At 35.5% G+C, this 27,548-nt stretch overlaps 1 protein-coding gene across 1 annotated transcript in view; it reads left to right on the top strand.

The window, feature by feature from the left end:
• The window catches only part of TMEM47 (transmembrane protein 47), a 118,547-nt gene extending 103,505 nt beyond the window's left edge, over positions 1-15,042 (top strand). The window contains exons 3-4 of the mRNA XM_008578046.1: positions 11,898-12,004; positions 14,632-15,042. Coding sequence (XP_008576268.1) covers positions 11,898-12,004; positions 14,632-14,640 — 116 coding nt within the window. The 3' untranslated portion in view covers positions 14,641-15,042. The remainder of the gene's footprint in view (positions 1-11,897; positions 12,005-14,631) is intronic.
• Positions 15,043-27,548: the final 12,506 nt, after the last annotated feature.

The raw sequence follows: 27,548 nt of genomic DNA, 5'->3' as shown, positions 1-27,548 counted from the left end.
CACAGAGGAAAGTGTAACAAAAGATATTTATTTTTCTTGCCCAAGGCTCCTTCATATGCTGTTTCCAGAGCTGGATAGATAAATGAAATAAGACTATGGCACACTACCATGCAGTAGAAATTTGCTGCAGACTGGATGTGCCCCCAACCTCACTGATGCTTAATCTCCACTGTAACTGTTGAGGGTGAGAAATCCTATTATGGTAATTCCAAGGTGGGGCCTTGAAGAGACGTTAGAGTCTAGGAACATGCCATAGTGAATGGAGTAATAATGGTAGCCAGGGGCATGGTTCTGAGGGCTTTAAAATGAGTGTGACTGAGAAGTTCAGTCTGCTCTGCTATTTTCGCAATGTGACACCCTGTTGTCACTGAACTCATCATCAAAGAAAGCCTTCATCAGATGTGTTCCCTGGACTTTGGACTTCCTAGCTTCTGAAACTATAAGCAATGAATTAATTTTCTTAAAAACTAACCAGTTTGTGTATTTTGTTATAAGCAACAGAAATGGACTAATACAGAAAATTGGTACCAGGGAAGTGGGGTGTTACTTATAACAAATACTTGAAAATGTGGGAACGGCTTTGGAACTGGGTGTTGAGGAGAGGTTGGAGGAATTTGGAGGACCAGGCTAGAAAAAGCCTGATGCTGGTGAAAGTTTAGAAGACAAGTAAACCAGGGAAAGTTTAGAATGTTTTAGAGACTGGTTAAATAGTGGTGACCAGAATTCTTATGGAAATATGGACTATAAAAATCACTCGAAGGAGTTCTTAGATGTAAAAGAAAAGAGACTTATTGGAAACTGGGGCAAAGATGACCCTTGCTGTGAAGTGGCAAGGAATCTGGCTGCATTGTGTCCATGCCCTAGGATTTTGTGAAAGATGGAATGTAAGAGTTGTGAACCAGATTACTTGGTGGAAGAAATTTCTAAGCATCTACACAATCAGGAAGTTGCATGTCTATTTCTAACAGCTTATGCTGAGTTATGGCAGCAAAGGCATGGTGTAAAGCCAGAATTAAAAAGGGAAGCAGAGCATAAAGCTTTAGAAAATTTGCAGCCTGGCCATGTATTAGAGAAGCAGAGAGCATTTTCAGGATAAACATATGGTGGTGCAGGTCAGCAACCATTTGCTAAGCAGATTAGTACAAAATAAAGGGAGTATCAAGACAAGGGGGAAAAGCCCTGAAGGCACTGCAGAAGCCTCTGGAACTAACCCTTCTATTTCAGGCCCAAAGGCCTATGGAGACAGAATGGTCCTGGGGAACATGCCTGAGGCACTCTGCATGGGCTCACTGTCCAGGACCACCTCAGGAAGCTGTTTCCAGCACCAGCACCCAAGTTGCTTTGACTTATCTAGCCATGGCTAAATTGGCCACAGTTGTGGCTGGACACACAGCTTTGGAAAATACAAGCTGGAAACCATGGTGGCATCCACGTGGTATTAGGTCTGCAGGATTACATAATGCTAGAACCGTAGAATCTTGGGAGCCTCCATCCCAATTGCAAGGTATGTATGAAAAAGCCTAGGGGCACAGGAAGAGATCTGTCACTGGGGCAGATTCACCACATGGAGCCTTCACTAGAGTAAGGCCGAGCAGAAATGTGGGGTTGGAGTTTCAGCAGAAAGATACCAATAGCTCCATACCTAGTGGAGCCAGGGCCATGAGAGCAGGACTGCCATAGAGACCCCAGAATTGTCAAGCTATCAGTGTGCAACAGCGGCCTATAAGAGTTAAAGCATCACCTGAGACCAGGAAAGCCATAGAAGTGGACCTGCCTGAGGACTTGGGAACTCAACCCCAACATCAGCATGTAGAGGACATTAAACATGGAGTCAAGGTACATGATTCATCTGCTGTTAGATTAAATGCTTGCCCTGCTGGTTTTTGGACTTGTTTGTGACCTATTACACCTTTCTTTTGGCCTGTTTCTCCCTCCTTGAATGGGAATATGTACCCTATGCTTGTCCCACCATTGTATCTTAGAAGTAGATAACTTGTTGATGATTTCATAGATGGGACTTTGAACTTTGGACTTTTGAGTTGAAACAAGTTAACACTTGGGGGATGAAATGAATGTATTTGTATGTTAAAAGGACATGAGTTTTGAAGTGTCAGGGATGGAATACTGCAAACCGGATGCACCCCAACCTCACTGAAGCTTAATCCCCACTGTAACTGTTGATGGTGAGAAATCCTATTATGGTAATTGCAAAGTGGGGCTTCAAAGAGGCGATTAGATTCTAGGGCTATGCCATAGTGAATGGATTAATAATGCTGGTCAGGGGCATGGTTCTGAGGGCTTTAAAAAGAGAGCGAATGAGAAGTTCCTTCTCTCTGCTTGCCATTTTCACGATGTGATACCATGCTGTCACTGAAGTCATCATCAAAGAAAGCCTTCACCAGATGTATTCCCTGGACTTTGGACTTCCTAGCTTCTGGGACTGTATGCAATAAATTTATTTTCTTAAAATTACCCATTAAGTGTGTTTTGTTATAAGCAACAGAAGGGGACTGATACAAAGTTGACAAAATATTTTAGATTTACCAGGGCATTAAATATTTTGGGACATTTTTCAAGGATCCTTCAGTCAGTTGCACAACTCTATTTCTGAGGCGCTCATGAATTTTTTTACTCATTGCTTGGAAATATTCCGTGGATCCATCCCCTCAAAGATATGCACATCTGCATAGCAATTGATGCTTATTGCCTACCTAATATGCATAAGAAAATGTGCTTGTCATTATGTAGAATTTTGCTGTTTCCTCCATCTGAAATGTTCTTCCCCAATCTAAGTGTATTATCCCTCCTCATCACTTGGCTCTCTGCTCAAATGTAACTTCCTCAGATAGGCCATTGGTAAATTTCTTATCAAAAAGATCCAACTCTCTCTCCCTTCCCTCCCCCAATTATTCTCTCTTTTCACCCTGCTTAATTTTCTTTACACCATCTGTCACTTCTTAAAAGTGTTTTATTTATTTATTTGGTAATTAATTATTGTAAGACTTCCGTATTAGAGCTCCATGAGGGCTTTTGTCTCTTTTTTATGGCTGTGTCTCCAGTACCTAGAACAGCGCCTGGCACATAGTAGAAATTCAGTAGAAACATGTTGATTGAAAGAATACTCGGGCCGGCCCGGTGGCGCACTGGAGAGTGTGCTGCTTGGGAGTGCGGCGGCGCTCCCGCCGAGGGTTCGGATCCCATGTGGAGACCGCTTTCCGCTCACTGGCTGAGTGCCGTGCGGGCGCAACACCGAGGGTTGCGATCCCATTGCCGGTCCCTGGTACGGGTGCAACACCGAGGGTTGCGATCCCGTTACCAGTCAGTAAAAAAGACAAAAAGGAAAAAAAAAAAAAGAAAGAATACTCATATCACATTTTTCTGCTCCCTAGCATCCATAACAATTGTGATTGAATAATAATTGTGTATACCTTTATCTTCTCTTCACTCGAATATAAAATCCATGAGACATGAATTGTCTTTCTTGTTCATTGCATTTAGGTTAAATGAAATGGATACCACAAAATTTTTATTGCTTACTCTCAAGAAATCTAGAGACTTATGCTCTATATGAAAAAAAATGCAAAGAAATGCAATTATAATTTAAGAATTTAAATAACAGATCAAGAGAACATAAACATAAGGAATCTGATACATGATAGGCACTCAAATTAGTCAACGTTAAGCTATTATAAAAAGTATGAGATTACATGCTAAATAAATATTTAGCATATATTTTCAGAAGTGTTATAAGTACAATATAGGGTGGAGAAGTCAAAAAGGGCTCTCATAAGAGCAGAGTTCAATTATTTTAAAGGTAATGACTCTTATAAGGGAATAGGAAAGGTATTAGGAGAGCACTGGGATAGATGCAGCTAAGGGTAACCACTGCAGGCAAGTAGTGAGAAAAATCGCTGGATATTAAATTGACAGACAGCTTGAAATTCAGTTTTAAAAGTCTGGACTTAATCTTCTGGCAATGACTGATGGGAGAGCAAGAAAGGCTTTTAATATACTTATAAAAATGTAAAAGTGATCTTTTACAGATAATTAAGGAGGCATAGTTAGGTAAATGTAGTGGTATAAACTGGAGGAAGGAAAATCTGATAGTAGACCAGTAATGATGTAAGTAGCAAACACTTCCAATGGAAACTTAAAAGCAAGTAATGAGTGAAACACACTATTTCCAATTAAGATTTAGTTCCTAAAATATTTTGAGATTTATGACTCAAAGATGATAACTGATCTGCTGTACCCAGAGCAGGGATCCATTATTTGCTTATTCTAAGTAGATGATATTTCTAGATATTCCCAGCTATTATACCCTATAAATTGGCCAGGATTATCCAAATTCTTCTTATGAAGCAAGTGGGAATATCAGAGCATCACATTATTCATTAGAAATAAGTATTTTTGTTTATGTTCTTCTGGTCATCAGTACTTATTTTAAAAAGGCACGGTGAGTATTGACCATATGCATATCTGTTTAAAACACTTTTGTCCCTAAATTTAGAAGGGTAAATTCCCTTTCTGATGCATGGGCAAAACTCCAATTAAAGTTAATTGGGATTATATGTGAAAAATGAAGAAAAAAATTATTACTAAAAGAATGAATAAGCCTATATACATTTAAGACAACTTATCATCCTCTTTTAAAGGAAAAAGAATCAATCTTAGATAACATAAATTACAAATATTTTAGATTGTCTTCTGAAGAAAAGAAGCTTTTAACCTTTCTCAGAGCAAAAAGAAATATAATAGGAGGTCAAATGAAAAGGTTTGTTAAGATCCATTCAGTTTTGAAAAAGATATCTTTTGGCTTTAATTGATGACATAAAATAATATATTTCATTAAAGAGGAAAAACTTAAGAAGAACTTATCCCAACTATTCTTCTTTTTTAACATTTTTATTATTTATTATCAGCATATTCATTATTACAAATCATGACTTTTCTTTTTTTATTGGATATGAATATTCATGAGATACGGAGCTGATTGTCACCCCTCATGCCCAAGATGTGAAGGCCAGATTCATACTGGCAGCGTGCCCATTACCACAAATTGCGTTTGTACCCCATGTCCCCCACCCAATTATCTCCAACCTCCCTCTCCCTCCCTCCTCCTCCCTCGACTCCACTTTGTATCCCGAGGTATGTTCTCTCCCTCTGCAAGTCCAACTATGCATTCGACAAAGGATTAATTTCTGTAATATACAAGGAACTCAAGCAATTACACAGTAAAAAACCAAATAACCCAATTTAAAAATGGGCAAAGGAGCTGAATAGACATTTTTCGAAGAAAGACATACAAATGGCCAACAGGTACATGAAAAATGCTCAACATCACTAGTCATCCAGGAAATGCAAATTAAAACTACACTGAGATATCGCCTCACCCCAGTTAGACTGGCTATAATCAAAAAGGTGGTGAATAACAAATGGTGGTGAGGGTGTGGAGAGAAGGGAACCCTCCTACACTGTTGGTGGGACTGTAAATTAGTACAACCACTATGGAAAACAGTATGGAGGTTTTTCAAACAACTACAGATCTTCCATATGATCCAGCAATCAGACTTCTGGGTATATACCCAGAGGAATGGAAATCATCATGTCGAAGGGTTACCTGCATTTCCAAGTTCATCACAGCTCTGTTTACAGTAGCCAAGACATGGAACCAACCTAAATGTCCATCGATGGATGATTGGATAAGGAAACTGTGGTATATATACACCATGGAATACTACTCTGCCATAACAATAATGAAATTCTCCCATTTGCAACAACATGGATGAGCCTGGAGAAACTTATGTTGAGTGAAATAAGCAAAGCACAGAGGGATAAATACCACATGTGCTCACTCATATGTGGGAGTTAATAGAGAAAGAAGGAAGGAAAGAAAGACCGCAGTGGTACTCTTCTTATTTATGTTAAAATTGGGCCCATGAACCTGAAGATATAACTTAAGTTGTTTTTGCTGAGATTGTTTGAAGTTATGTGATATGGCACACCACAGACTAATTCATCCTGGTTAGGGTATGACACTAAATGTCAATGAAAGGAAAGAATGATTCACTGCTTGAGGTGGAGTTTGTAATTCCACAGGAAAGACATTGCAATTTAGTCTGAAGTAATGTACTACAATGCCTTTTATTATTGCATAGTTACTTCCCTGCTTGTCATAAATTTTGCTCAAAGGTAAAACATTCCAATGATTGCAATTATTCTGAGTACTTTTATAAAAATGTTCTTTTGGAAGGGAAAAAAACTTTCCCACTGATAATAAGTGTACTATATTAAAAGCAGTGGCTTTTTACTAAGTGTGGAACTGCAGCTGATTCCACTTGCCTTTAATTATTATTAAAATTATCATAAAATAATGTTAGTAAATTATCATAAAATAATTTTAATAAAATTATCTCATTATTATTAATTATTATTATCATTGTTATTTTATTTATTATTTTAAGGATTTACCGGAAAGGTCTCCTACTTTATCAATTTATTACAAATTAATGCAACATTAGTCCCAGAGATCATAAAACAGCAAAATTATCTTAGGGAAGGAGAAAATGCCGGAAGAAATCTAATTTCCTTTTGGCTTTCACCTGCTTCTTCCTACTCTATCCCACCATATCTGCTAATAGAAAATCAGCCGTTTGCTGCTCTGAACATTTCTAAAACTACTTAAATGGCTTAGCTTAAAACTAATTTATTTTATCATCTTAATTCTGAGGAGAAAATGAGTAAAGAACAATTTTGACATCAATTTTTCTTGGCGCCAGATTAGCATTGCTTTGAGCATTGTGTTTTTAATACTGACAAACACACATGAATCTTCACTTTTGTTTCAAGGGGGTCATACTTTTTTATAGCTCTATAAATTCTCCAGGCCAGCCTATTTCAATTATACTTTTGAATTTTTGAGCCATTTGTTCTGCCTGTGTGGATAGGTGATTCTACAGAGGCTGTGACATTTCAGATTACTAAACAACACTTTACTTTCCTTGTTAGGTTACACATGATAAAGGAGGTTTCATGAAGGTGTAACATAGTATGTAATATCAGAGAAAATTGCAGGAAGGCTTACACAGCTATTCGTGAGCCACATAATTCAAGGTATTGCTGTCAAACGAGAAAAGGAATTTTTATGGAATGTTTAGCACATTCCACAATGGCTGAGTGAATCATTTCCTGTTTGTTCCCAGGATGACTGTGACCCTTAATTTCTTGCAACAGAATTAGGACGTGGTTTTAGAGTGTGCTTATGAAATGCACAAGAAATAATATTAAGCAACTTTCATTAATTAACTTTATATATTATTTATATAACTCAACTGACACCCAATACCTCATTTCTGCTCCCCTACTTCCCAGAACACAGATACCCAAAGCAGGCATTTCTATACAATTATTTATAGACTTTAAAAGATCTTGAAGAACTAGGTTTAAGTTAATTATGATACAATATGTTTCTTTTAATCTTTTTATACTGTGATTTGTGAAGTTAAATAGAGGTCCCTTTTTTGTTTATTGACTTCCAGAAAGTTCAGAGGTAAATATCTGGCACACTTATGATAAGTTTGCAGGAGTCAAACAATTTTTTAATTACCTTTTGATTGAGATATTATGTCATGCATTAAAGTGCACAAATCTTAAGTGTACAGATTGATGAATTTTTATGTTACGTGATTTTTACGCCCATGAATTCACCACCCAGATCAAAATAGCGAACATTTCCAGCACCCTAGAATGCTGCCTCCTTGTCCTCTCCCTATCAGTGGCCCACAAAAGAGAACCACTATTCTGACCCCTATATAATGTGAAATTTTGTGTGAGTCTTACTTCATAACACATGAATTGTTTTTGCTTTTGTTTTGACTTATTTTTCTTTATTTATTTCTACATTATTTTTTCTTGATTTATTTTATTTATAACTGTATTATTAACTTGGGACAAGATGAGTCATAAAATATTCTTAAACAGGAGTTAATTTGCAAAACCACTAAGGAAGTGAGACTGGAATGGGAAGATCGGAACTTGGGAGTACAATTACTTATACATTTCTGTCATTGCTGGTTTTTAAATAATAAAGCCAAAATACTAATATAATCTTGCCTTTTAAATTTCGAAAGGTGCCCTTTACCCCATAGCCCCCTGCCCATCCTCCTTAAAAGAGAAGTTCCATTAGACTCAGTCTGTATATCAAAAATATGATCCGCTAACCAAGAGTGCCCCTGATTAAACAATAGATCATAAACAATAATCCATGTGAGGAATTTCTGCTTCTCACCAAAATGGAGTAACAGGGCTGGATTTACCATCCTTCCTGAAATAAACAAAAAGAAGGCAATATATTGGAAATATCAAAAAATGGACAATCTTGGAAAGAACCAAGAAAATGGAAATAAATAAAAAACTGTGTAGAGAAGGGGAACTTAGGTAGAGCCCAGCAGACTCCCTATGTTGAAGAAAACAGAGATAAGCATCTAGGGAAACCAAAGCTGCTAGAGTTTGTAAGACAGTTTATCTGAGAAGAGAGAGATGAACAGAGAGAGAAGTAAGGAGATCCCCAGTGAGGCCTTCAGGAGTGTTTAGCTGAGTACTGACAGCGCATGCAAGTGATGAAACCTATGCAAGGCCTCATATATTCTGTGGCTCTTTTTGCTCTGCTCTCGGCTTCAGGAAGATTTTTCTCATAGATTCCATCATCTAATCTTCCTTACCTTCTGGTTGTTTATAGACAGTGGAAGGCACTTCCAGGAGGTGGGCAGAGAGGAGGAGAGAGATACTGGTGTGCTTCTTTCCACTTCTTCCCTGCCTCCTTGAAGTTCTGAAGTGGTTGAGTCACTAGTCTCTTGCTATTCCAAGTGTGGTCCTTGGACTGGCAGCATCACGAGCACCTGGGAACATGTTAAAAATGCAGAATTTCTGGCTCGCTCCAGGCTTGCTGAATCAGAAACTCCATTTAAATAGGACTCTCAGGTGTGTTTCATATGTGTATTAATGGACTGTCCCTTTTCCAAGGCTCCAGATTTCACCAAATTAAGATACAACCTTTTCTTCCTCTCGCTTCTTTCCAGCCAAGGGTCCATAATGGCTTTCTGCTGTCACTAGTCCCTTGTTAGATACGGTAACTCTGTCAACATCTCTGTAAACAGACCTTTTTAAAATTTATTATTCAGTGAAACAGTTTTGAGTATATGGTTTGTTTCCTGCCAGTACCTTAACTAATATGTTATCTATCTTCATATCTGTACATCTATGTTGATAACTATATACATACTATATCTCTAACTTTCTCTATCTCTACCTCTAGCCTCTTTATCTTTTCCTAAAACACAAAACAGCCTTCATGTTTTACAAAAGTACATTTAACTTTGTACTATCTTTTCCCTGGTTATGGCCAAATGATATCAAATTATGTACATAATAATTTCTCAACAATAAAAGTTCAGTTTTGAATGAAAAATAGTATTCCTAGTTTATTAGAGATTTTTGTTAGTCTGGAGAGGAAAATGAGACGTTATTTTGTGTTTGTACGCTAGTGTAATGGGGAACCTCTAAACTGGCCCCCAATAATCCCTGCCTCCTGGTATTTACACTCTTTTGTAATCCTCTCCTTTTGAGAGCGGGCTAGATTTATTGACTCACTTCTAATAAACAGAATATGTCAAAAGTGATAAATTGTGACTTCCGAAATTAGGTTATAAAAACATGGTGACTTTTGTCTTCAGTACTTTCTCTTACTCTCTCTCACATTCCTCACCCTGGAGGAAGCCAGCTGCCATGTTGTGAGAAAGTCCTGCAGCGAAGCTTACCTGGAGAGGGCCTGAAGCCTACCAACACCCATATGACTGGGCTTGGAAGTGGCTCTCCATCCGCCACCCCCACCCCAACCATTGAACAAATGAGAGACAGCAGCCAGTCAAAAAGCCAAAAGTTTAACTGAAGCCTCATAAGAGACCTTGAGCCAAAGGCAACCAGCTAAACTCTTCCCACATGCCTGACACACAGAAATTGGGAGATTATAAATGTTGTTTTTAGTTGCTAGCTTTTTGAATAATTTGTTACACAGTAATATATGACTAATGCAGATAGATTTTTTTAAGCATAAAAATAATTTTTATATTTTGTTTCTTAACAAGGACAAGATATTTTGTGTACTTTGTGCATTTTTCTTTCAAAGCTTACAGGTTTCTAAACATTAATTTTGAAGTATACTGGGGTCACTTTTTAACCATATAAGTTTTTGTTTAAACAAACTGAAGTTTTTTAAATGAGAATTTATTTATCTATCTATCTATCTATCTATCTATCTATCTATCTATCTATCTATCTATTTATTTATTGGCAGCTGGCCTGTATCACTCTAACCAACTTAGCTACCTGTCCAGAAGGAAATGAGAATTAAAATATGAATAGTTTAAAAAGTGGAAAACGTGCATACTTTGTTTAGTGAAGAATCTTCCAGAAAAAAATGTGAAATTAATTTATGTCTTCAGCGCATTAGGGAGTGGCTTGTGTATTGTATAAGTACAGAGAATAGAATTTTGTAATCCGATTTTCCATATTGATGCCAAAATGCACCTTTTCTGTTTTTTTCCCCATAGTTTCAATACACTCACACACACACACACACTCACACACACACACACACACACACACACACACACATGCACACACACAGATATATAAATAAAGGAGAATGAAGATAAAGCAAAAGAAAAGAGTGATAATAATGACAGTCAAATATTGCTGAAAAGATAGCTCATTCACGTTTCATTAGAAACAATGTGAGGAATACAGCTGAATCCAGTGACCTTGAAGTTCAAGTTGAAAGAATTCCAAATATCTTTTTCAATTCAAAGTTTTCAAATACTTCCAATAGCTTTTCTCATTACTAACAAATACATAAAATGGAGAAGTAAATTCTGAGTAAGCAATCATAAGTATTCTTATTTGTGAGAACCATCAATTTTTCTTTGACGCTTAATCTTCCCTCTCATGCCCCCCTCCCTTTTGCCCCCATTTTAGGATAAAGGAAAGCAGTGAATAAAAGAGTTATGGAAACAGTCACCTCTAGAATCATGTTCCTTTAGAGGGCAAGATAGACCTTGAACATTTAAAGCTCTGAACTCCAATGTGAAAAAAACATTACTATCATGAGGAAGTCTCTTGGTTTCTTCTTTTCTGGATATGTGAAATTGTAAATTGATATGCATCATAATCATAAAGGTAAAAATAGAGGCTTAGTGCTAAGTACTATTATGATGACAAAGGATATCCCCTCTGGACTCAGTGGTTAGAGTAAAACACAAGTTTAGGAGAAAAGAAAAAGTGGTAAGAAAAAGCTTGGGGGCAACTGAGTTCGCTGAAGGACTAGAATAGGGGTTCTAAAACTTCAAGGATCAACAGAATCACCTAGAGGATTTGTTAACTTACAGTTTGCTGGTCTTTCCCCACCCAAGTTTCTGATTCTGCAGGCTGGAGTAGGGCCCAAAAATTTGCATTCCTAACAAATTTCCAGGTGATGCTAATGCTGCCAATCTGGGAACCACCATTTTATATCCATTTGACTAGAGTATTGGGTTTGATTATATTTTAATGTAATCATTGTTCCCTAACTTTTACTTATAGTACTCCTGTTTTAAATCCTTAGTGATAGCACAAATAGTAATTATGCTTGGTGGTTATTAATCCTCCCTTTTCTTTCATATGTTTGGGGAAAAAATGAAAGAGGGAAAGGAACTGCATAAAATCAATTATGCAATTGGGTATTGGCTAATTTTTTACTCTCTCAATTCCCATTTGTGAAGTTAGGCAACATCTTTGTTTAACAGGAACATTTTGACCAATTACTGGTGCAGATTAAGGTTTCTTTTCTTTCTTTTTTTTTTAAGGAAACTCTTTGGTAGAAACTGTCCATGAAGCTACTCCATCATGGGATGGCCTGCTGGAGTCTCTGCTCAGTCTATTGGATATTATCATGATGTTGAAAGAAGTAGCTGTAAGTTTAAACTATTACTACCATTTGCAAGAAAAGGAGGGGAACTAACATTTATTGAACAATACATAAAACTTTTATGAATTTAGCACTGTACTGTTGTGTATAATTTTTAGTTTTATTTATGTTGGATTTATAGAGTCTTAATAAAATCTATATGTCATAATGATATCTATATCTATATCTGTATCTGTATCTATATCTATATCTATCTATATATGTATGGGACTATTAAGCCCTGTACTTATTTATGTATTTCTTGGTGTAATGTAAGTAATCAGCATTGGCTGCAAGGGTTTAAAAAAATTCAGGTCTCTGAAATATTTTCTAAAAAGTGTAAGATGAATCATCTTTATTATAATAAGTTGTTTATTTGTACTCATCCCACTTCTCTCAAAACAGTATTACCTACATGAAGATAAGAAAATCAGTATATTATAGATTGAAAACTGATTTTTGAATGCCTTTGTGTATAGATTTGTTATTAGTAACAATACTGTCATTGAAAACATCTTAATTTTCACAGAAGTTATTTTTAAAGCCTTTTAAAAGAATAATTGTTTTATTAATATTATAAAATTGATGCATGCTCAAAAATAATTCAAGCATTGGATGAAGATGAAAGCAAAAACATTATCCCAAATTTAACTGTTAAGAAATAAACATCACCAGCATTTATTTGGTGAATATAATTTCTTGCATCTTTATGTGAATTATAATGTGAATTGCCTAAGAAAATTTATATAGACACAACTTTAGAAATATTGGATTATAAAAAATGCTATTTTTAATTTAAAGCACATCTGGCAGGCACTATTACCAACCTAATATTTATTCATCCTTTATTCATTTCTGATAAAACTTTTTGTGCTTAGACCCAAAGAATACTAGATAGTAATTTTTGGCTCTCCCTTGCCGCTAGGAGTGGTCATGTGATGAAATTTTGGATAATGAAATACGAGGCAACATTGCTATGAGCCTTCTGAAAAACAAAATTGTTTTCCTGGATAACAAAACAGTCTCAGAGGAGAAGGCCTTTTACCTTTATCCCTTACTTCTGCTTGAGAAGCTATTGTGAGAACCTGATGCTTGGAGTTGCAGTAGCCATATGCGTCTGTAAACTGACAAATCTGAGGATTAAAGTAAATACAGTGAAGGTGGTAGACTGGGAAAAATTAAAAACCACAGTCTCTGGTAGTTGGGCTGCTGAACAACTCCCTGTAACTATGTGCTTATGTCCAGGCTTCTGGTTAAGAAAACAAAGAATGCCTTTATGATTTAGACCCTGGTTAGTCAGAAAAAAATGTTTCTAACTAATACAACCATTTTTAACTTGCTTGAATTTAATAGGGGTGGAGAAACTAAAGTAAATTGGAAGAACTATCAAACTCAAGATTATGTTTTGTTTTGTTTTTATTTTTTCTCCATGAGGAGATAGTGGGTCCTAAAAGACTTTTGTAAAGAGAGTTGGTGGTGGGCAGGGGGGAGAAGAAGATGCTTAATATTTTTAAGAGGTTGGAATCATTAAAACAAACACAAAGGGAAGTAAGCCAGTCACAGAAGGACAAATACTGCATTATTCCACTTATATGAGGTATCTAAAATAATTAAATTCATAGAAGCAGAGTATAATGGTGGTTTCCAGGAGCAAGGGAGAGGGGGAAAAAGAAAGTTCTTGTCCAATGGTTATAAAGTTCAGTTATGCAAGATGAAAAAGTACTAAAGATCTGCTGAACAACATTGTGCTTATAGTTAACAGCACTGTTTTGCACACTTAAAATTTTGTTAAAAGGGTAGATCTCATGTTGTGTGTGTGTGTTCACCACAAAAATAATAATAAAAACACTACAAATTTGAGAGTTTTATCTCATAGATTTAGGTCTATGATGCACTTCGAGTTAATTTTTGTGTATAGTGCAAGGTATAAGGGTCTAGGTTCTTCTTTTTTTTTTTTAAATATGAATACCACATTGTTCCAGAATCACTTCATTTCTTGAAAAGACTATCATGTCCCCATTGCATTGCTGTCTTTGTTAAAAATCTATTGACCATAAATGTAAATCCTTATTTCTGGATGGTTAATTTTTTTCCATTGATCTATATGGTTATCCTTGGGCCAATACCACACTGCCTCAATTACTGTGGTTTTATATTAAATATTGAAATTGCATAGTGTTTTGTTCTTTTTCAATTATTTTGGCAATTCTAGGTCTTTTGCATTGTCCTATAAATTTTAGGATAAGCTTGTCAATTTCCATAAAAAAAAATAAGTAAAAATCTGCCAAAGTTGTGATAAGAATTGCCAGGAATTTACAAATGATTTTTGGGAAAATTATCATCTAGAAAATATCAAGTATCCCAATTCATGACCTTCTCCATTTACTTAGATACTCTTTAATGTACCTCAAAAATCTTTTGTAGTTTTCAGTGTACAAGTGTTACACCTCTTTTAGTAAATTTATTTCTAAGTTGTTTCTATTTGATACTATTGTGAATGAAATTGTTTTTGTGTTAATATGTTAGAGTGATTGTTGCTAATATATAGAAATACAATTTATAGTTTGTTTTTATATGCTACAACCTTTTAAAACTAATTTATTAAGTCCAGTTTTCTTTTTTTTTCCCCCTAGATTTCTTGAGATTGTCTACATATAAGATCTTGTAATCTGCAAATAAGGGTGGTTTTATTTCTTCCTTTCAAATCTGAATACTTTTATTTTTCCTTTCTTTATTCTTTCCTTCTTTCCTTCCTTCCTTCCTTCCTTCCTTCCTTTCTGGATTTGAATGTTTGTGCCCCCCCAGATTCGTATGTGGAAACCTAATCTCCATTGTGATAGCACCAAGATGTGGGGCCTATTGGAAGGTGATTAGGTCAGTAGTACCCTTATAAAAGAGACCTGAGAGAGCTTGTTTACCCCTTTTACTATGCAAGGACACAGCTAGAAGGAGCCTTTACCAGACACGGAATCTGTTAACACCTTGATCTTGGACTTCCCAGCCTCTAGAGCTGTGAGCAATAAAATTCTAATGTTTATAAATTACCCAGTTTAAAGTATTTTGTCATAGCTGCCAAATGGACTAAGACACTTCCCTCATTACCTTTTTGAACTAGATAAAACTACTGAGATTATTGTATGCCTTTGGTTAATTTCCTGAGTGCTCAAAATGTTTTACTTTTGCTTCAAATCAATTTTGCTCAACTTTATTTGCTGACTTCCATACTTAGCCATAGATGGAAATCATGCTTCTAACAATCTCTTTTTTTAATACTTATGCCTACCTTTTCTTTACATTCTTCTGTTTTTCAAACATCATCATTTTGTCTATAATATCTTTGAGATTATGCAAAATAATTTTTCTAAAATATTTCTGTATTCCTTTAGACAGTTTCTTTTTTATGATTTGTATCCTATATTTGCCTTCCTAGTTATTATACATAAGTACTATGTTGGTTGCTTTCCATTTATTATTGATCTTTAAATGTGACAGCCTACATGCTGAAGAATAATTGAAGGGAATTAAGGTGAACCGAGCAGTCCATCATGTTTATTTAGGATTCTCTCTTAAATATTTCCTCAAAAAACATTATTTTCTTTATTCTGGGAGCATACATCACTTAGATGTTGGGTGCAAAGCTCTTTAAGCAGATGGTTCAATACTAGCATTTGGAATCCACAGACTTTCCTCCATCCTTTATCCCCATAACACCCACCCCACACCCACCTACCATAGCAGAAGGCAAGATTGTAAACAACAGAAATGGCTTATGGCCTGTCAGCATGCATGTTTTCCTTTAACTCCCCTTCCCTGTTCTGTGTTATCATACTGCAGCCTCTGCAACCTCCTCCACCTTTCCTGTGACCCTGGATCTCAAAGTGTTCTAACCAGAGGGAGATTAGTTATGCCTTTCAGAATGTTGATCCTTACTTTTACAAGATGCATTTTCCTTTTAGAGAGGTTTGAGAGAGGCAATGTGGTAAAAATTCTATTATATTTAATCAGAAGTCTTGAAACACTTTCTATTTTCACAATTGCTCCCTGAACTAGTCCCATTGGCAAGTTGGGAAAATAAAGAACAGAGAGATTAAATGGTTTGTGTAAGGTAATACATGTGGAAGAAAAAAAAAAGTCCATCTAGCTCAAGGGTCATTTTTAGCCAGCATAGTAATTATTACTTTGAACATGTAATCCTCAAAGAAATGATTTTCCCAACCTGACAAGGAAAGCAAAACATAAGAAAAGAGAGATGTTTAATGTTTTTCCAACAACCAAGAAAAGCTGGAGAGAAGGCGAGGCAAGAAGAATTAGTTAATGTAAGTTTATATCAAAGTTTAAACTAGTACATTAAGTCTAATTTTAAAACTTAGGTTTAATTTTCTCTTCTCCACAAACACATGTACTACTTAAATTTCTGGATGCTTGACCTAAATGTACATCTAGGGTTGCCACTCTTTTCTTAGGTTTGGCTTCACAATCATAAGAAATAACCCAGAAGGGGTAGCTAAGCTAAAGTATAACAGCTCCAAAGCAAGCCTTTAGCACCTCAAGTAACTTCTCTCAGGTTAAATTGTATTGCAATGCTTTTTGAAAAATGGTTGCCACAGTAACCTCAGTAATCCACTTTTTGATAATCACATTTTTTCCCCATTCCATTCCTCTGGTGAATATATTGTTCCTATAGAACTGAGGGATGGAGGGAAGTTTGGGCTAGATGCTATGATTTTATATTCCTACTTGGTAGTTCCAAGTGAGACTAAAGGAAATTATCTCCTACCATGTAGAATTTGTTTTTTGGGAAAGGAGAAGGCAGCCCTTATATTCATACAGCTGCAGGCTATTAAAATCGAACAGGATGCAATCAAAATAAACTCTGACATCAGAGCACGACAACAATTTCAAGTTCTATTTTGACTGTGCCTACTTGTGCAGAACTGTTGGATAATCAAGCTTGAACTAAATTGCTCAAACCAATGGTTAGTTTTAAAACATGTTTGTGAATAATTGATTGGCTGTATTCTACTATTGATTCAAACTGACTTGTGTGCATTGGCCTCGACTTTGATAATAGTACATAGAAAACAGAGGATTTTCTAGCATTCAGAGAACGAGTTTTAAAATGAACTTTTAAAAACCTGTGAGATCTCCCATAATTACTTTTATTCAGATGCTGCTTCATAAATGGCGCTCTTTCATTTTCTTTCTCTCTACACCTCTCTCTTTAAAAGGTTTGTACAGATACCTTTTTTGCTCCTCAATATGTTTAAATTCAGTTAGTTATCTCTAAGGAGTTTAAAACTAAAGCCTTTCTTTAGGTAAAACTTAAGCACAAAGCCCCTACAAGTTAGAACAGCAACGTGTTACCATGGAGTATTCCTATGCACAGTTCCCAAATAGAATATGTCCAGTAAATCATCAGACATTCTGACAGTTGGATGTTTTGGTGATATGTGGCATACTCTATTTTCTCTTAAAATAGCTCCCCCCCTTCCCAGTCTGTTTGCACCTACACAATCATGGTGGGAAACAGAAAAACCTACTTCACATTCCAGTTACACTAATGCATATTTCCATTCTGATATGATGTCTTTTGAGTGGAGAGTGTAGTGATCATTTCCACTTTTATTTAAAATAAATTATAGGTCTCAAGCGAACTTTTTCACTCTGTATTGAAATAATACACTGTACCCTACAAAAATAAATATAAATAAAATTGAAAAAAAATCATGTTTTATTTAGATTTGTGTACAATGACTCACTTGAATTTTTCTACAGATCTTTAATTATACATTCATTAGTTTATTTCACATTTTTAGATTACATTTTATTCTCAAAGTATGACCAATATTAAATTGGGAAAATGTGTTCATTTACACTGAGAACTTAGTTTTTTAATTCATTCATAAGAGGAAGGGAGGGAGAGAGATGATCAATATCTATTTCATATTAAATTCAACTAGAAAATGCTGGCACACATTGAAATGATATTGATTAACTTTATTTTATAAAATTACAATGCTGGACTTTCTGAATTTTTCACAAAAACATAATCTGTTCTCATTCAATTATTATTTTATTACTAATGTTGAGAAATTTAATTATCTAGATTAGATTTTTATTTTTAATATTTCAATAACATCTCTCATCTTCCCTTTCTTCCACTCCTTTATGAATGGTGCATCCATCCTTTTATTAGAATAACTTCACAATTTCTTGTTACTTCAAGCTATTGTGTATTTAAAATTTTAATAAACTAACATTCAAAATTCTAAAATTTTCTATTAATATAAGTTGTTTTATATGTGCAGTTGTTCATGGTTAAGTCTTATTTAGATCACAGTAAGTTTTAAGCAATAGGTATTCATTTTCTTTTTGTTCTGGTTTATGCATTCATTTTTAAACTGGAACCAACAATGACATTGCTTAAATAGGATTTTATAATCAGTTATTATAAATGCTTGTGCAATAATGTTCCCTCCAAAATGACATTTCCTTTATGGTCTTGGTGGGAATAAGGGTAAAATTACCTTTTAAGAGATAGCAGCACTCACTAAATAAGTACAGTTCTATAAAACTCTGACCTGATTTACATATTGAAAAATAAGGACGGATATTCCTACTTAATGGGCTTTGTCTATTATAGTGAGAATTCACTATATTCTGCAAAGAATGTGGGATATAAGCTTAGACATTCTGAATAGGTAAGCTGATATTTTAATAAGGTGCTTTATAGCAACATTTTACTGTGCTGAAAAATGCTTAGGAGAAAGTTCTGAAAATGTATATCTGTAGTGAGGTTCAGTAAAGCCAAGAACGTGAGGATGTGTTGTATTCTCAGAAGTGCTTTGCTTATCTATTATTCAGCATGTTTCTGCTGAAGTGTCCATATTTGCTAATTTAGTTAGTTATAGATAGGTAAGAACTTATTTTTTCCCTCTTTTGATTTTAGAGACGCCTGTGCCTCTTTTCCTATCAGTTATATCATATGGAATGTAAAGTTACTGGTGTATCTACAATGTAAAAGAAAAGAAGAAACTTATACCAAATGTTCTTTAAGGTTTTTTTTTTCTTTTTTTCACTTTGGTAGTTTGTTGTTCCAGTTCACCCTTCTCCCTTTCTACCCTTCACCAATGCTTCTCCTTCCTTCTCCCCTCTTTTTTCCCTCTCTTTCTTCTTAAAATTATGTGTATATCAAACTCTGGATTTTAGTTTGTTTTTCCCCCTTTTGGATTAACACTGAATGAAATTTTAGCTAAAGTAAAACCAATATAATTTTGCCATATACTTTGGCAATTTCCCCATATTAGGCCTAAGAATAAATCATGTATTTTCAACTAACCATACAGACAGAGAATGTGTGAACTATGAATAAATACATATAATGTATAGTATACAAATGCCAGGCAATTAACATTTTATGTGTTGGTGTCAAATATTAGTATTAGCTGGTTACATTGTTGACAATATTTTCATCAAGGAAGAAAGAATTAGTAAAGTCATGTACTAAGCTTCTCTTTACACTTCCATTAGCAATTTTGCTTGTTTCTTTCCAAGTGAACTTTTGGAATCTGACCAGCTGATGATAATTCTGCTATGTCACTTGCTAGCTGTGAGAACTTGGGCAAATCCCATAATCACAGAAAGTCACAGATTCTCCATATAATGGGAATAATCCTAGAAACCATTGGAAAGGTTGCAGGGAAGATTAAATGAGATTAAAACTCATAACAATTAAATGCCAAAAGTACATTAGAAACAGTTGAAGAAAGAATGAGTGAACTAAAAACCAATTCAGCAGAATATATTAAGAATGTAGCATGTACAAAAAGCCATGGAACAAATGGAGTAAAAATTAGGGAATGTACAATGAGAAAGTCTAATACATCTGTAATCCGAGTTCCAAAGGATTAGATGAGCGATAAAGTGACCAAAGCAATATTTGATGTATGTCTGAGAATTTTATAGAATTCATGAAAGAATATAATTCATAAATGTAGTAAATCCAATGAATCCCATACCAGATACATAAATGAAGAAAAAAAAAAAAAAGATCCCCCGCACATAGTAATATTATAGTAAAACTTCAGAATTACAAAGACAAATATATTTTTAAAAGCTGGAATAAAAGATTGTCTTCAAATGAACAATGGTTGCACTCAGCTGATTTCTTAACAGTAGCGAAAGTTAGAAAAGAGCATAATGTCATCAAAGCACTGGAAAAAACATGCTACATATCCAAAACCTTTGAAATCTTGGTAAACCAGTTCTTAGATGGGAATTTAGAGACTGAAATGCATATATGAAAAAAGAAGTTTAAAAATTAATGAAATACATAACCGTGTCAATATAGTGGGGAAAAAGCCAACAAAATAAACCTTATTAACTTAAAAGAAAGAAAATAGTAACACCTAATAGACAGCACGAACAACAAAAAATTGACTCTATGAAATGACTCATACTGGGAAAGGGGGATGGGGAGGGGGGTTACCAATATATTGGTTAAGGGTCACAGGGATTGATTACTTCATTGTAAACATGAGTATACTGATTATTCTGATTTGGTCACCATATATTGTACACAGGTATTGATATTCAAATATGTACCCCACAGATATGTATAATCAATTACATTTCAATAAAATAACTGCTGAAAAATGTTAAATTACTCATATAATTTAAAAAATTTAATGAGATCCACAGAGACTATGCACCCCATGGTGCCAGCATGCAACCAAATAGGTAGGCTTCACCACCACTGGACCCCATCACCAATTTGGCCGAGTGCATGCCGACTGGAGAGGTGCCCCACCAGAGAGGCCTGAGATCTACAGAGACCATGCACCCTGTGATGCCAGCACATGACTGAGCAGGTAAGCCTCACCACCACCGGACTCCATCCCCAGTCTGGCCGAGTGTATGCCAACCAGAGAGGTGCCCTACCAGAGAGGCCTGAGATTTGCAGAGACTACACACCCTGTGGTGCCAGCACATGAATGAGCAGGTAGGCCTTGCCACCACTGGACTCCATCCCCAGTCTGGCCAAGTGCATACCGACCAGAGAGGCACCCCCTGTAGAGGTCTTAGTCCCATGGAGACCATGTGCCCCATGGTGCCAGCACACAACTGAGCAGGTAGGCCTCACCGCCACTGGATCCCATCCCCGATCTGGCCAAGTATGTGCTGACCGGGGAGGTGCCCCCCTGGAGAGGCCCGAAACCTGTGGAGACCATGTGCCCAGTGGCACCAGCATGTGACTGAGCAGGTAAGCCTTGCTGCCACCAGATCCCATCCCCAGTCTGGCCAAGTGGGTGCTGACCAGAGAGGTGCCCCCCCCGGAGAGTCCCAAGACCCAAGATGACCACATAACTGAGGCACCATTGGGTGACCCAGCAGACACTGAGGAAGCCATGCCAAATTGGCAGTCCCAGCAGCATCCTAGCCAGACAGTAGTGTCAAACCAGTGGACTGGGAAATCCTTTGCCACAATAACTAAACATCAAAGGAAAGACACAAGAAATATGAAAAATCAAGAAAGTACATGACCAAAGGGTAATAACTCTCAAGCTCTAGATCCTATAGAATAAGAAGCCCTTAAAATGTCTGACAAGGAATTTCGAGTGATAATTCTAAGGAAACTAAAGCTAGAGAAAACTCAAGAAAACTCAGCTAGATAACACAATGAAATGATAAAAAGCATATAAGACCTGAAAGAAGAAATGTACAAGGAAATCAATGCCCTGAAAAAGAATGTAGCAGAGCTTGCCAAGCTGAAGAATTCATTGAATGAAATATAAAACACAGCAGAGAGTTTAACCAGCAGGCTTGCAGAAGTAGAAGAAAGAACTTCTGAACTTGAAGATGAGCTGTTTGAAATAATACAGGCAGACAAAAAAGAAGAAAAAAGAATTAAAAACATTGAAGAAAATCTAAGAGAAATATCAGACAACCTTGAGCACTCAAATATCCAAGTCATGGATATTCCAGAAGAGGAGGAAGAAGGAGATTGCATTGAAAACATACTCAACAAAATAGTGGCAGAAAATTTCCCAGGTATAGGAAAAGACACAGATCTTTGGATTCAGGAACCTCAAAGATCTCCAGCTCTATTCAACCCCAAAAGGTCTTCTCCAAGACATGTTATAGTCAAACTGGCAAAGCTCAAAGACAAAGAGAGAATCTTAAAAGCTACAAGAGAGAAACATCAAATCACATATAAGGGAACCCCAATCAGACTAACATCAGACTAACATCAGACTTTTCATCACAAACCATAAAAGCCAGAAAGGAATGGGATGATATATTCAAAATACTAAAAAACAGAGATTGCCAGCCAAGAATACTCTATCCCACAAAGCTATCCTTCCAAAATGAAGGGCAAATGGTATATTTCTCAGAGAAACAAAAACTGTGGGATTTCAACACCACACGACCACCCTTACAAGAAATTCTCAAGGGAGAACTAGGTTTGGTACCTGAAAAATAACTACCACTGCCAAAATAACTCAAGAAAAATCAAAACCCACTAGTAACATAAAAATGCCAACAATGAAGAGGAAAAAAAATGTTTATCTACAACCCAAGAAACCAACAAATATATAAGACAAACACTAAATCAGAAAGAAAGGAGCAAAAGATACTTAAGACTGCCAAACAAAAATCAGTAAAATGCTAGGAGTAAATCAAGAATTTTCAATAACAACTCTTAGTGTAAAAGGATTAAATTCTCAAATCAAAAGACACAGACTGGATGACTGGATTGAAAAGGAGGACCCAACTATATATGTTGCCTTCAAGAGACCCACTTCATCTATAATGACTCACATAGACTAAGAGTGAAGGGGAGGAAAAAGATTAACCATGCAAACAGAAATGAAAAATGAGCTTGAGTGTTTATTCTTATATCTGGTAAAATAGACTTTAAACTAAAAACCATAAAAAGAGATAATGAAGTTCACTATATAATGATAAAAGGATTCATCCATTAAGAAGACATAACAATCATAAATATATACACACCCAATGTCAGAGCAGCCAGATGTATAAAGCAAACTCTATTAGACCTAAAGAAGGAAATTGATGCTAATACCATAATAGCAGGGGACCTGAGCACCCCACTACCAATATTGGACAAATCATCTACTCAAAGAATCAGCAGAGAAACACAAGATCTAAACAACACTCTAGACCAATTGGACTTGGCTGATATCTATAGAACATTCCATCCAACAACCTTACAATATTCATTCTTCTCATCAGCACATAGATCATTCTCCAGGATAGATCACATGTTAGGTCACAAATCAAGTCTCATCAAATTCAAAAAAGTTGGAATTATCCCATGTATTTTTTCAGACCATAATGGATTAAAATTAGAAATCAATAACAAATGAAATTCTGGAAACTATACAAACACATGGAAATTAAACAACATTCTGCTTAATGACATATGGGTCCAAGAAGAAATCAGACATGAAATCAAAAAATTTATTGAAACTAATGAAAACAATGATACATCATACTGAAACCTGTGAGATACTGCAAAAGCAGTACTAAGGGGGAAATTTATTGCATTAAATGCTTACTTCAGAAGAGTGGAAAGATGGCGAGTGAACAACCTAATACTTTACCTTAAAGAACTAGAAAAACAAGAACAATCCAAACCCAAAGTAGGCAGACCAAAAGAAATCATTAAGAACAGAGCAGAACTTAATGAAATTGAAACCCAAAAACGATACAAAAGATCAATGAATCAAAAAGTTGGTTTTTGCAAAGATAAATAAAATTGACAGACCATAAGCACGGCTAACTAAAGAAATTAGAGAGAAGACCAAAACTACAAAAATTAGAAATGAAAAAGGTGATATTACAACTGATACCTCTGAAATAGAAGGAATCATTAGAGACTACTATAAACAACTCTATGCCTCAAATTTGAAAATCTGGAGGAAATGGATAAATTTCTGGACACACACAAACTACCAAAACTGAGCCAAGATGATGTAGAAAATCTGAATGGTCCAATAATAATAAAAGAGATTGAAGCTATTATCAGAAGGCTCCCAACAAGGAAAAGCCCAGGATAAGATGGATTCACAGCAGAATTGTACCAAACATTCAAAGAGGAATTGACACCAATTCTGTACAAACTATTCCAAAAGACTGAAACAGAGGCAACTCTCCCAAACTCATTCTGTGAAGCAAACGTCACCCTGATACCAAAACCAGGTAAAGATACAAATAAAAACGAAAACTACAGGCCAATATCCTTGATGAATATAGATGCAAAAATCCTCGATAAAATACTTCCTAACAGAATACAGCAACAGATACCCAAAATTACATACCGTGATCAAGTGGGATTCATCCCAGGGATGCAAGGTTGGATCAACATATGCAAATCAATAAATGTTATACACCATATCAATAAAATCAAGCACAAGAACCATACAATCATCTCTATAGATGCTGAAAAAGCATTTGATAAAATTCAGCACTCATTCATGATAAAGACTCTCTACAAGTTAGGTATAGATGGAAAGTATCTCAACAAAATTAAAGCCATATATGATAAACCCAATGCCAATATCATCCTGAATGTGGGAAAGCTGAAAGATTTTCCTTTAAGAACAGGAACTAGACAAGGATGCCCACTCTCACCACTCCTATTCAACAAAGTGTTGGAAGTACGAGCCAGAGCAATCAGGGAAGAGAGGGAAATAAAGGGCATCCAGATTGGAAAAGATGAACTCAAACTGTCCCTGTTTGAAAATGACATGATCCTATATATCAAACAGCCTAAAGCCTATACAAAAAACTCTTGGTGTTGATAAATGATTTCAGCAAAGTTGCAGGATACAAAATCAACACAAAAAAATCCACAGCATTTCTATACTCCAATAGTGAACATGCAGAAAGAGAAATCAAGAAAGCTTACCCATTTACAATAGTTACCAAAAAAAAAATATACTTAGGAATTGAGTTAACAAAGGATGTGGAAAACCTCCATAATGAGGAATACAACCCCCTACTGAGAGAAATAAAAGAGGTCACAAGAAGATGGAAAGATATCCCATGTTCTTTGATTGGAAGTACCAACATTGTGAAAATGTCCATGGTATGCAAAGTTATATACATATTGGAATCTTGATTATGACTGCTGATATGTGTGATCTCACACAAGTCAATTCAATGCAATCCCCATCAAAATTCCAATGACATTTTTCTCAGAAATGAAAACAACTATCCAGATATTGATATGGAATAACAAAAGACCACACATAGCCAAAGCAATTCTGAGCAAAAACAATAAAGCTGGAGCCATAAGACTACCTGACTTTAAAGTATACTACAAAGCTATAATAACCAAAACAGCATGGTACTGGCATAAAAACAGACACACTGATGAATGGAATAGAATAGAGAATCCAGAAATTAACCCACACACCTACAGCCATCTGATCTTCGAAGAAGGCACCAAGCCTATACACTGGGGAAGAAACTGCCTCTTCAGCAAATCGTGCTGGGATAACTGGATATCAATATGCAGGAGAATGAAACTAGAACCATACCTCTCACCATATACTAAAATCAACTCAAAATGGATTAAAGAATAAAATACATACCGTGAAGCAATAAAACTTCTTAAAGAAAACATAGGAGAAACACTTCAGGAAGTAGGACCAGACACAGAATTCATGAAAATGACCCCAAAAGCACGGGCAAGCAAAGGAAAAATAAACAAATAGGATTTTATCAAACTAAGAAGCTTCTGCACAGCAAAAGAAAAAATTAACAGAGTTTAAAGACCACCAACAGAGTGGGAGAAAATATTTGCAAAATATACATCTGACAAAGGATTGATATCCAGAGTATTCAAGGAACTGAAACAACTTTACAACAAAAAAACAAGTAACCCAATTTAAAAAATGGGCAAAAGAGCTAAATAGGCATTTCTCAAGGAAGATATGCAAATGGCCAAGAGACAAATGAAAAAATGTTCAACATCACTCAGCATTTAGGAAATGCAAATCAAAACCACACTGAGATACCATCTCTTCCCAGTTAGGATGGCTAATATCCAAAAGACTGTGAATGATAAATGCTGGCGAGGTTGTGGACAAAAATGGAACTCTCATGCATTGTTGTTGGGACTGCAAAATGGTGCAGCCTCTATGGAAAATGGTATGGAGGTTCCTCAAACAATTGCAGGTAGATCTACATATGACCCAGCTATCTCACTGCTGGGAATATACCCAGAGGAATGGAAATCATCAAGTCGAAGGTATACCTGTTCCCCAATGTTCATTGCAGCACTCTTTACAAAAGCTAAGAGTTGGACCCAGCCCAAATGTCTGTTATCAGATGAGTGGATATGGAAAAGGTGGTATATCTACATGGTGGAATACTACTCTGCTATAAAAAAGAATGAAATACTGCCATTTACAACGACACGGATGGACCTAGAGAGAATTACATTAAGTGAAACACGTCAGGCACAGAAAGAGAAATACTTTAGAAAAATGAAGCAGTTAAATATGTGAGAGTGTCAAAAAAAAAAAAAAAAAAAAAAAAAAAAAATAAAAAAAAGGGGGGGGGGGGGGTGACAGAAGAAGGCACAACAATTAGAATTCCTTGAAGTTGATACAAGAAGCGAACAGATACAAGGTTGTTGGCAGGGAGGGGGGAGACAAAGGAGGGAGGGAGGTTTTGGTAATGGGCCACAATAATCAATCATATTGTGTATTGACAAAATAAAATAAAATTTAAAAAAAATTAATGAGACTAACAAATTCTCAATGTGTGACAACACAATAACCAATCATAGCAATGAAAAAAGGGATGTTTCTACAAAGCCTGAAGTTATTAAAAAAGGTAAGATATTTGAAGAACTTAATGGCAATTCATTTGAAAATTTAGATTAAATGTACAAAATAAAGAAAGAGCTCCGTTATCAAAGCTAACTCAAGAGGAATTATCATATTTCTTAAATTATTTTAGGTCAATTTTGGGCTTTCTATTCTGTTAACACTATTATTTTATATTTTACCATAATTCAAAAAATATAGAAATTGATTCAATAATCAGAGTTTTTCTACAAAGAAAACTCCAGAACTAAATGGCTTCAGTAATATGTAATATATATATCCAATATATGTAAGGAAGGAATAAGCCCAATCTTACTCAAAATCTAACAGAGAGTTGATAATAAGGCACATTTCCAACCTCATTTTTTTTATTACCATGATATCAAAACACAATAAATATTCTATGCAAAACTAAAATTAGGCATACATTTTGTTCATGAAAATAGATATGAAGATCATAAACAAGTTTCCTTTGGGAATTATTAAATGAAAAAAATGTTATATGATCACTTTAAAAGAGTAACAAAAACTTTATATATGTATAAATAACCAATGGTCTGATTTTATGTGAAATTGGGGACTATATTTACAGTATTTTTCAAAATATGAAAAAAATGACAGCATCATATGGAGATTTGTGAAACTCATCAAAATAATGGGAACTTCTAATATAACACCCTCAGTAA

Source organism: Galeopterus variegatus, unplaced genomic scaffold, assembly GCF_000696425.1.
Source record: "Galeopterus variegatus unplaced genomic scaffold, G_variegatus-3.0.2 Scaffold1622, whole genome shotgun sequence".
Classification (NCBI taxonomy): domain Eukaryota; kingdom Metazoa; phylum Chordata; class Mammalia; order Dermoptera; family Cynocephalidae; genus Galeopterus; species Galeopterus variegatus.
This window is presented reverse-complemented; position numbering and strand designations above follow the sequence as displayed.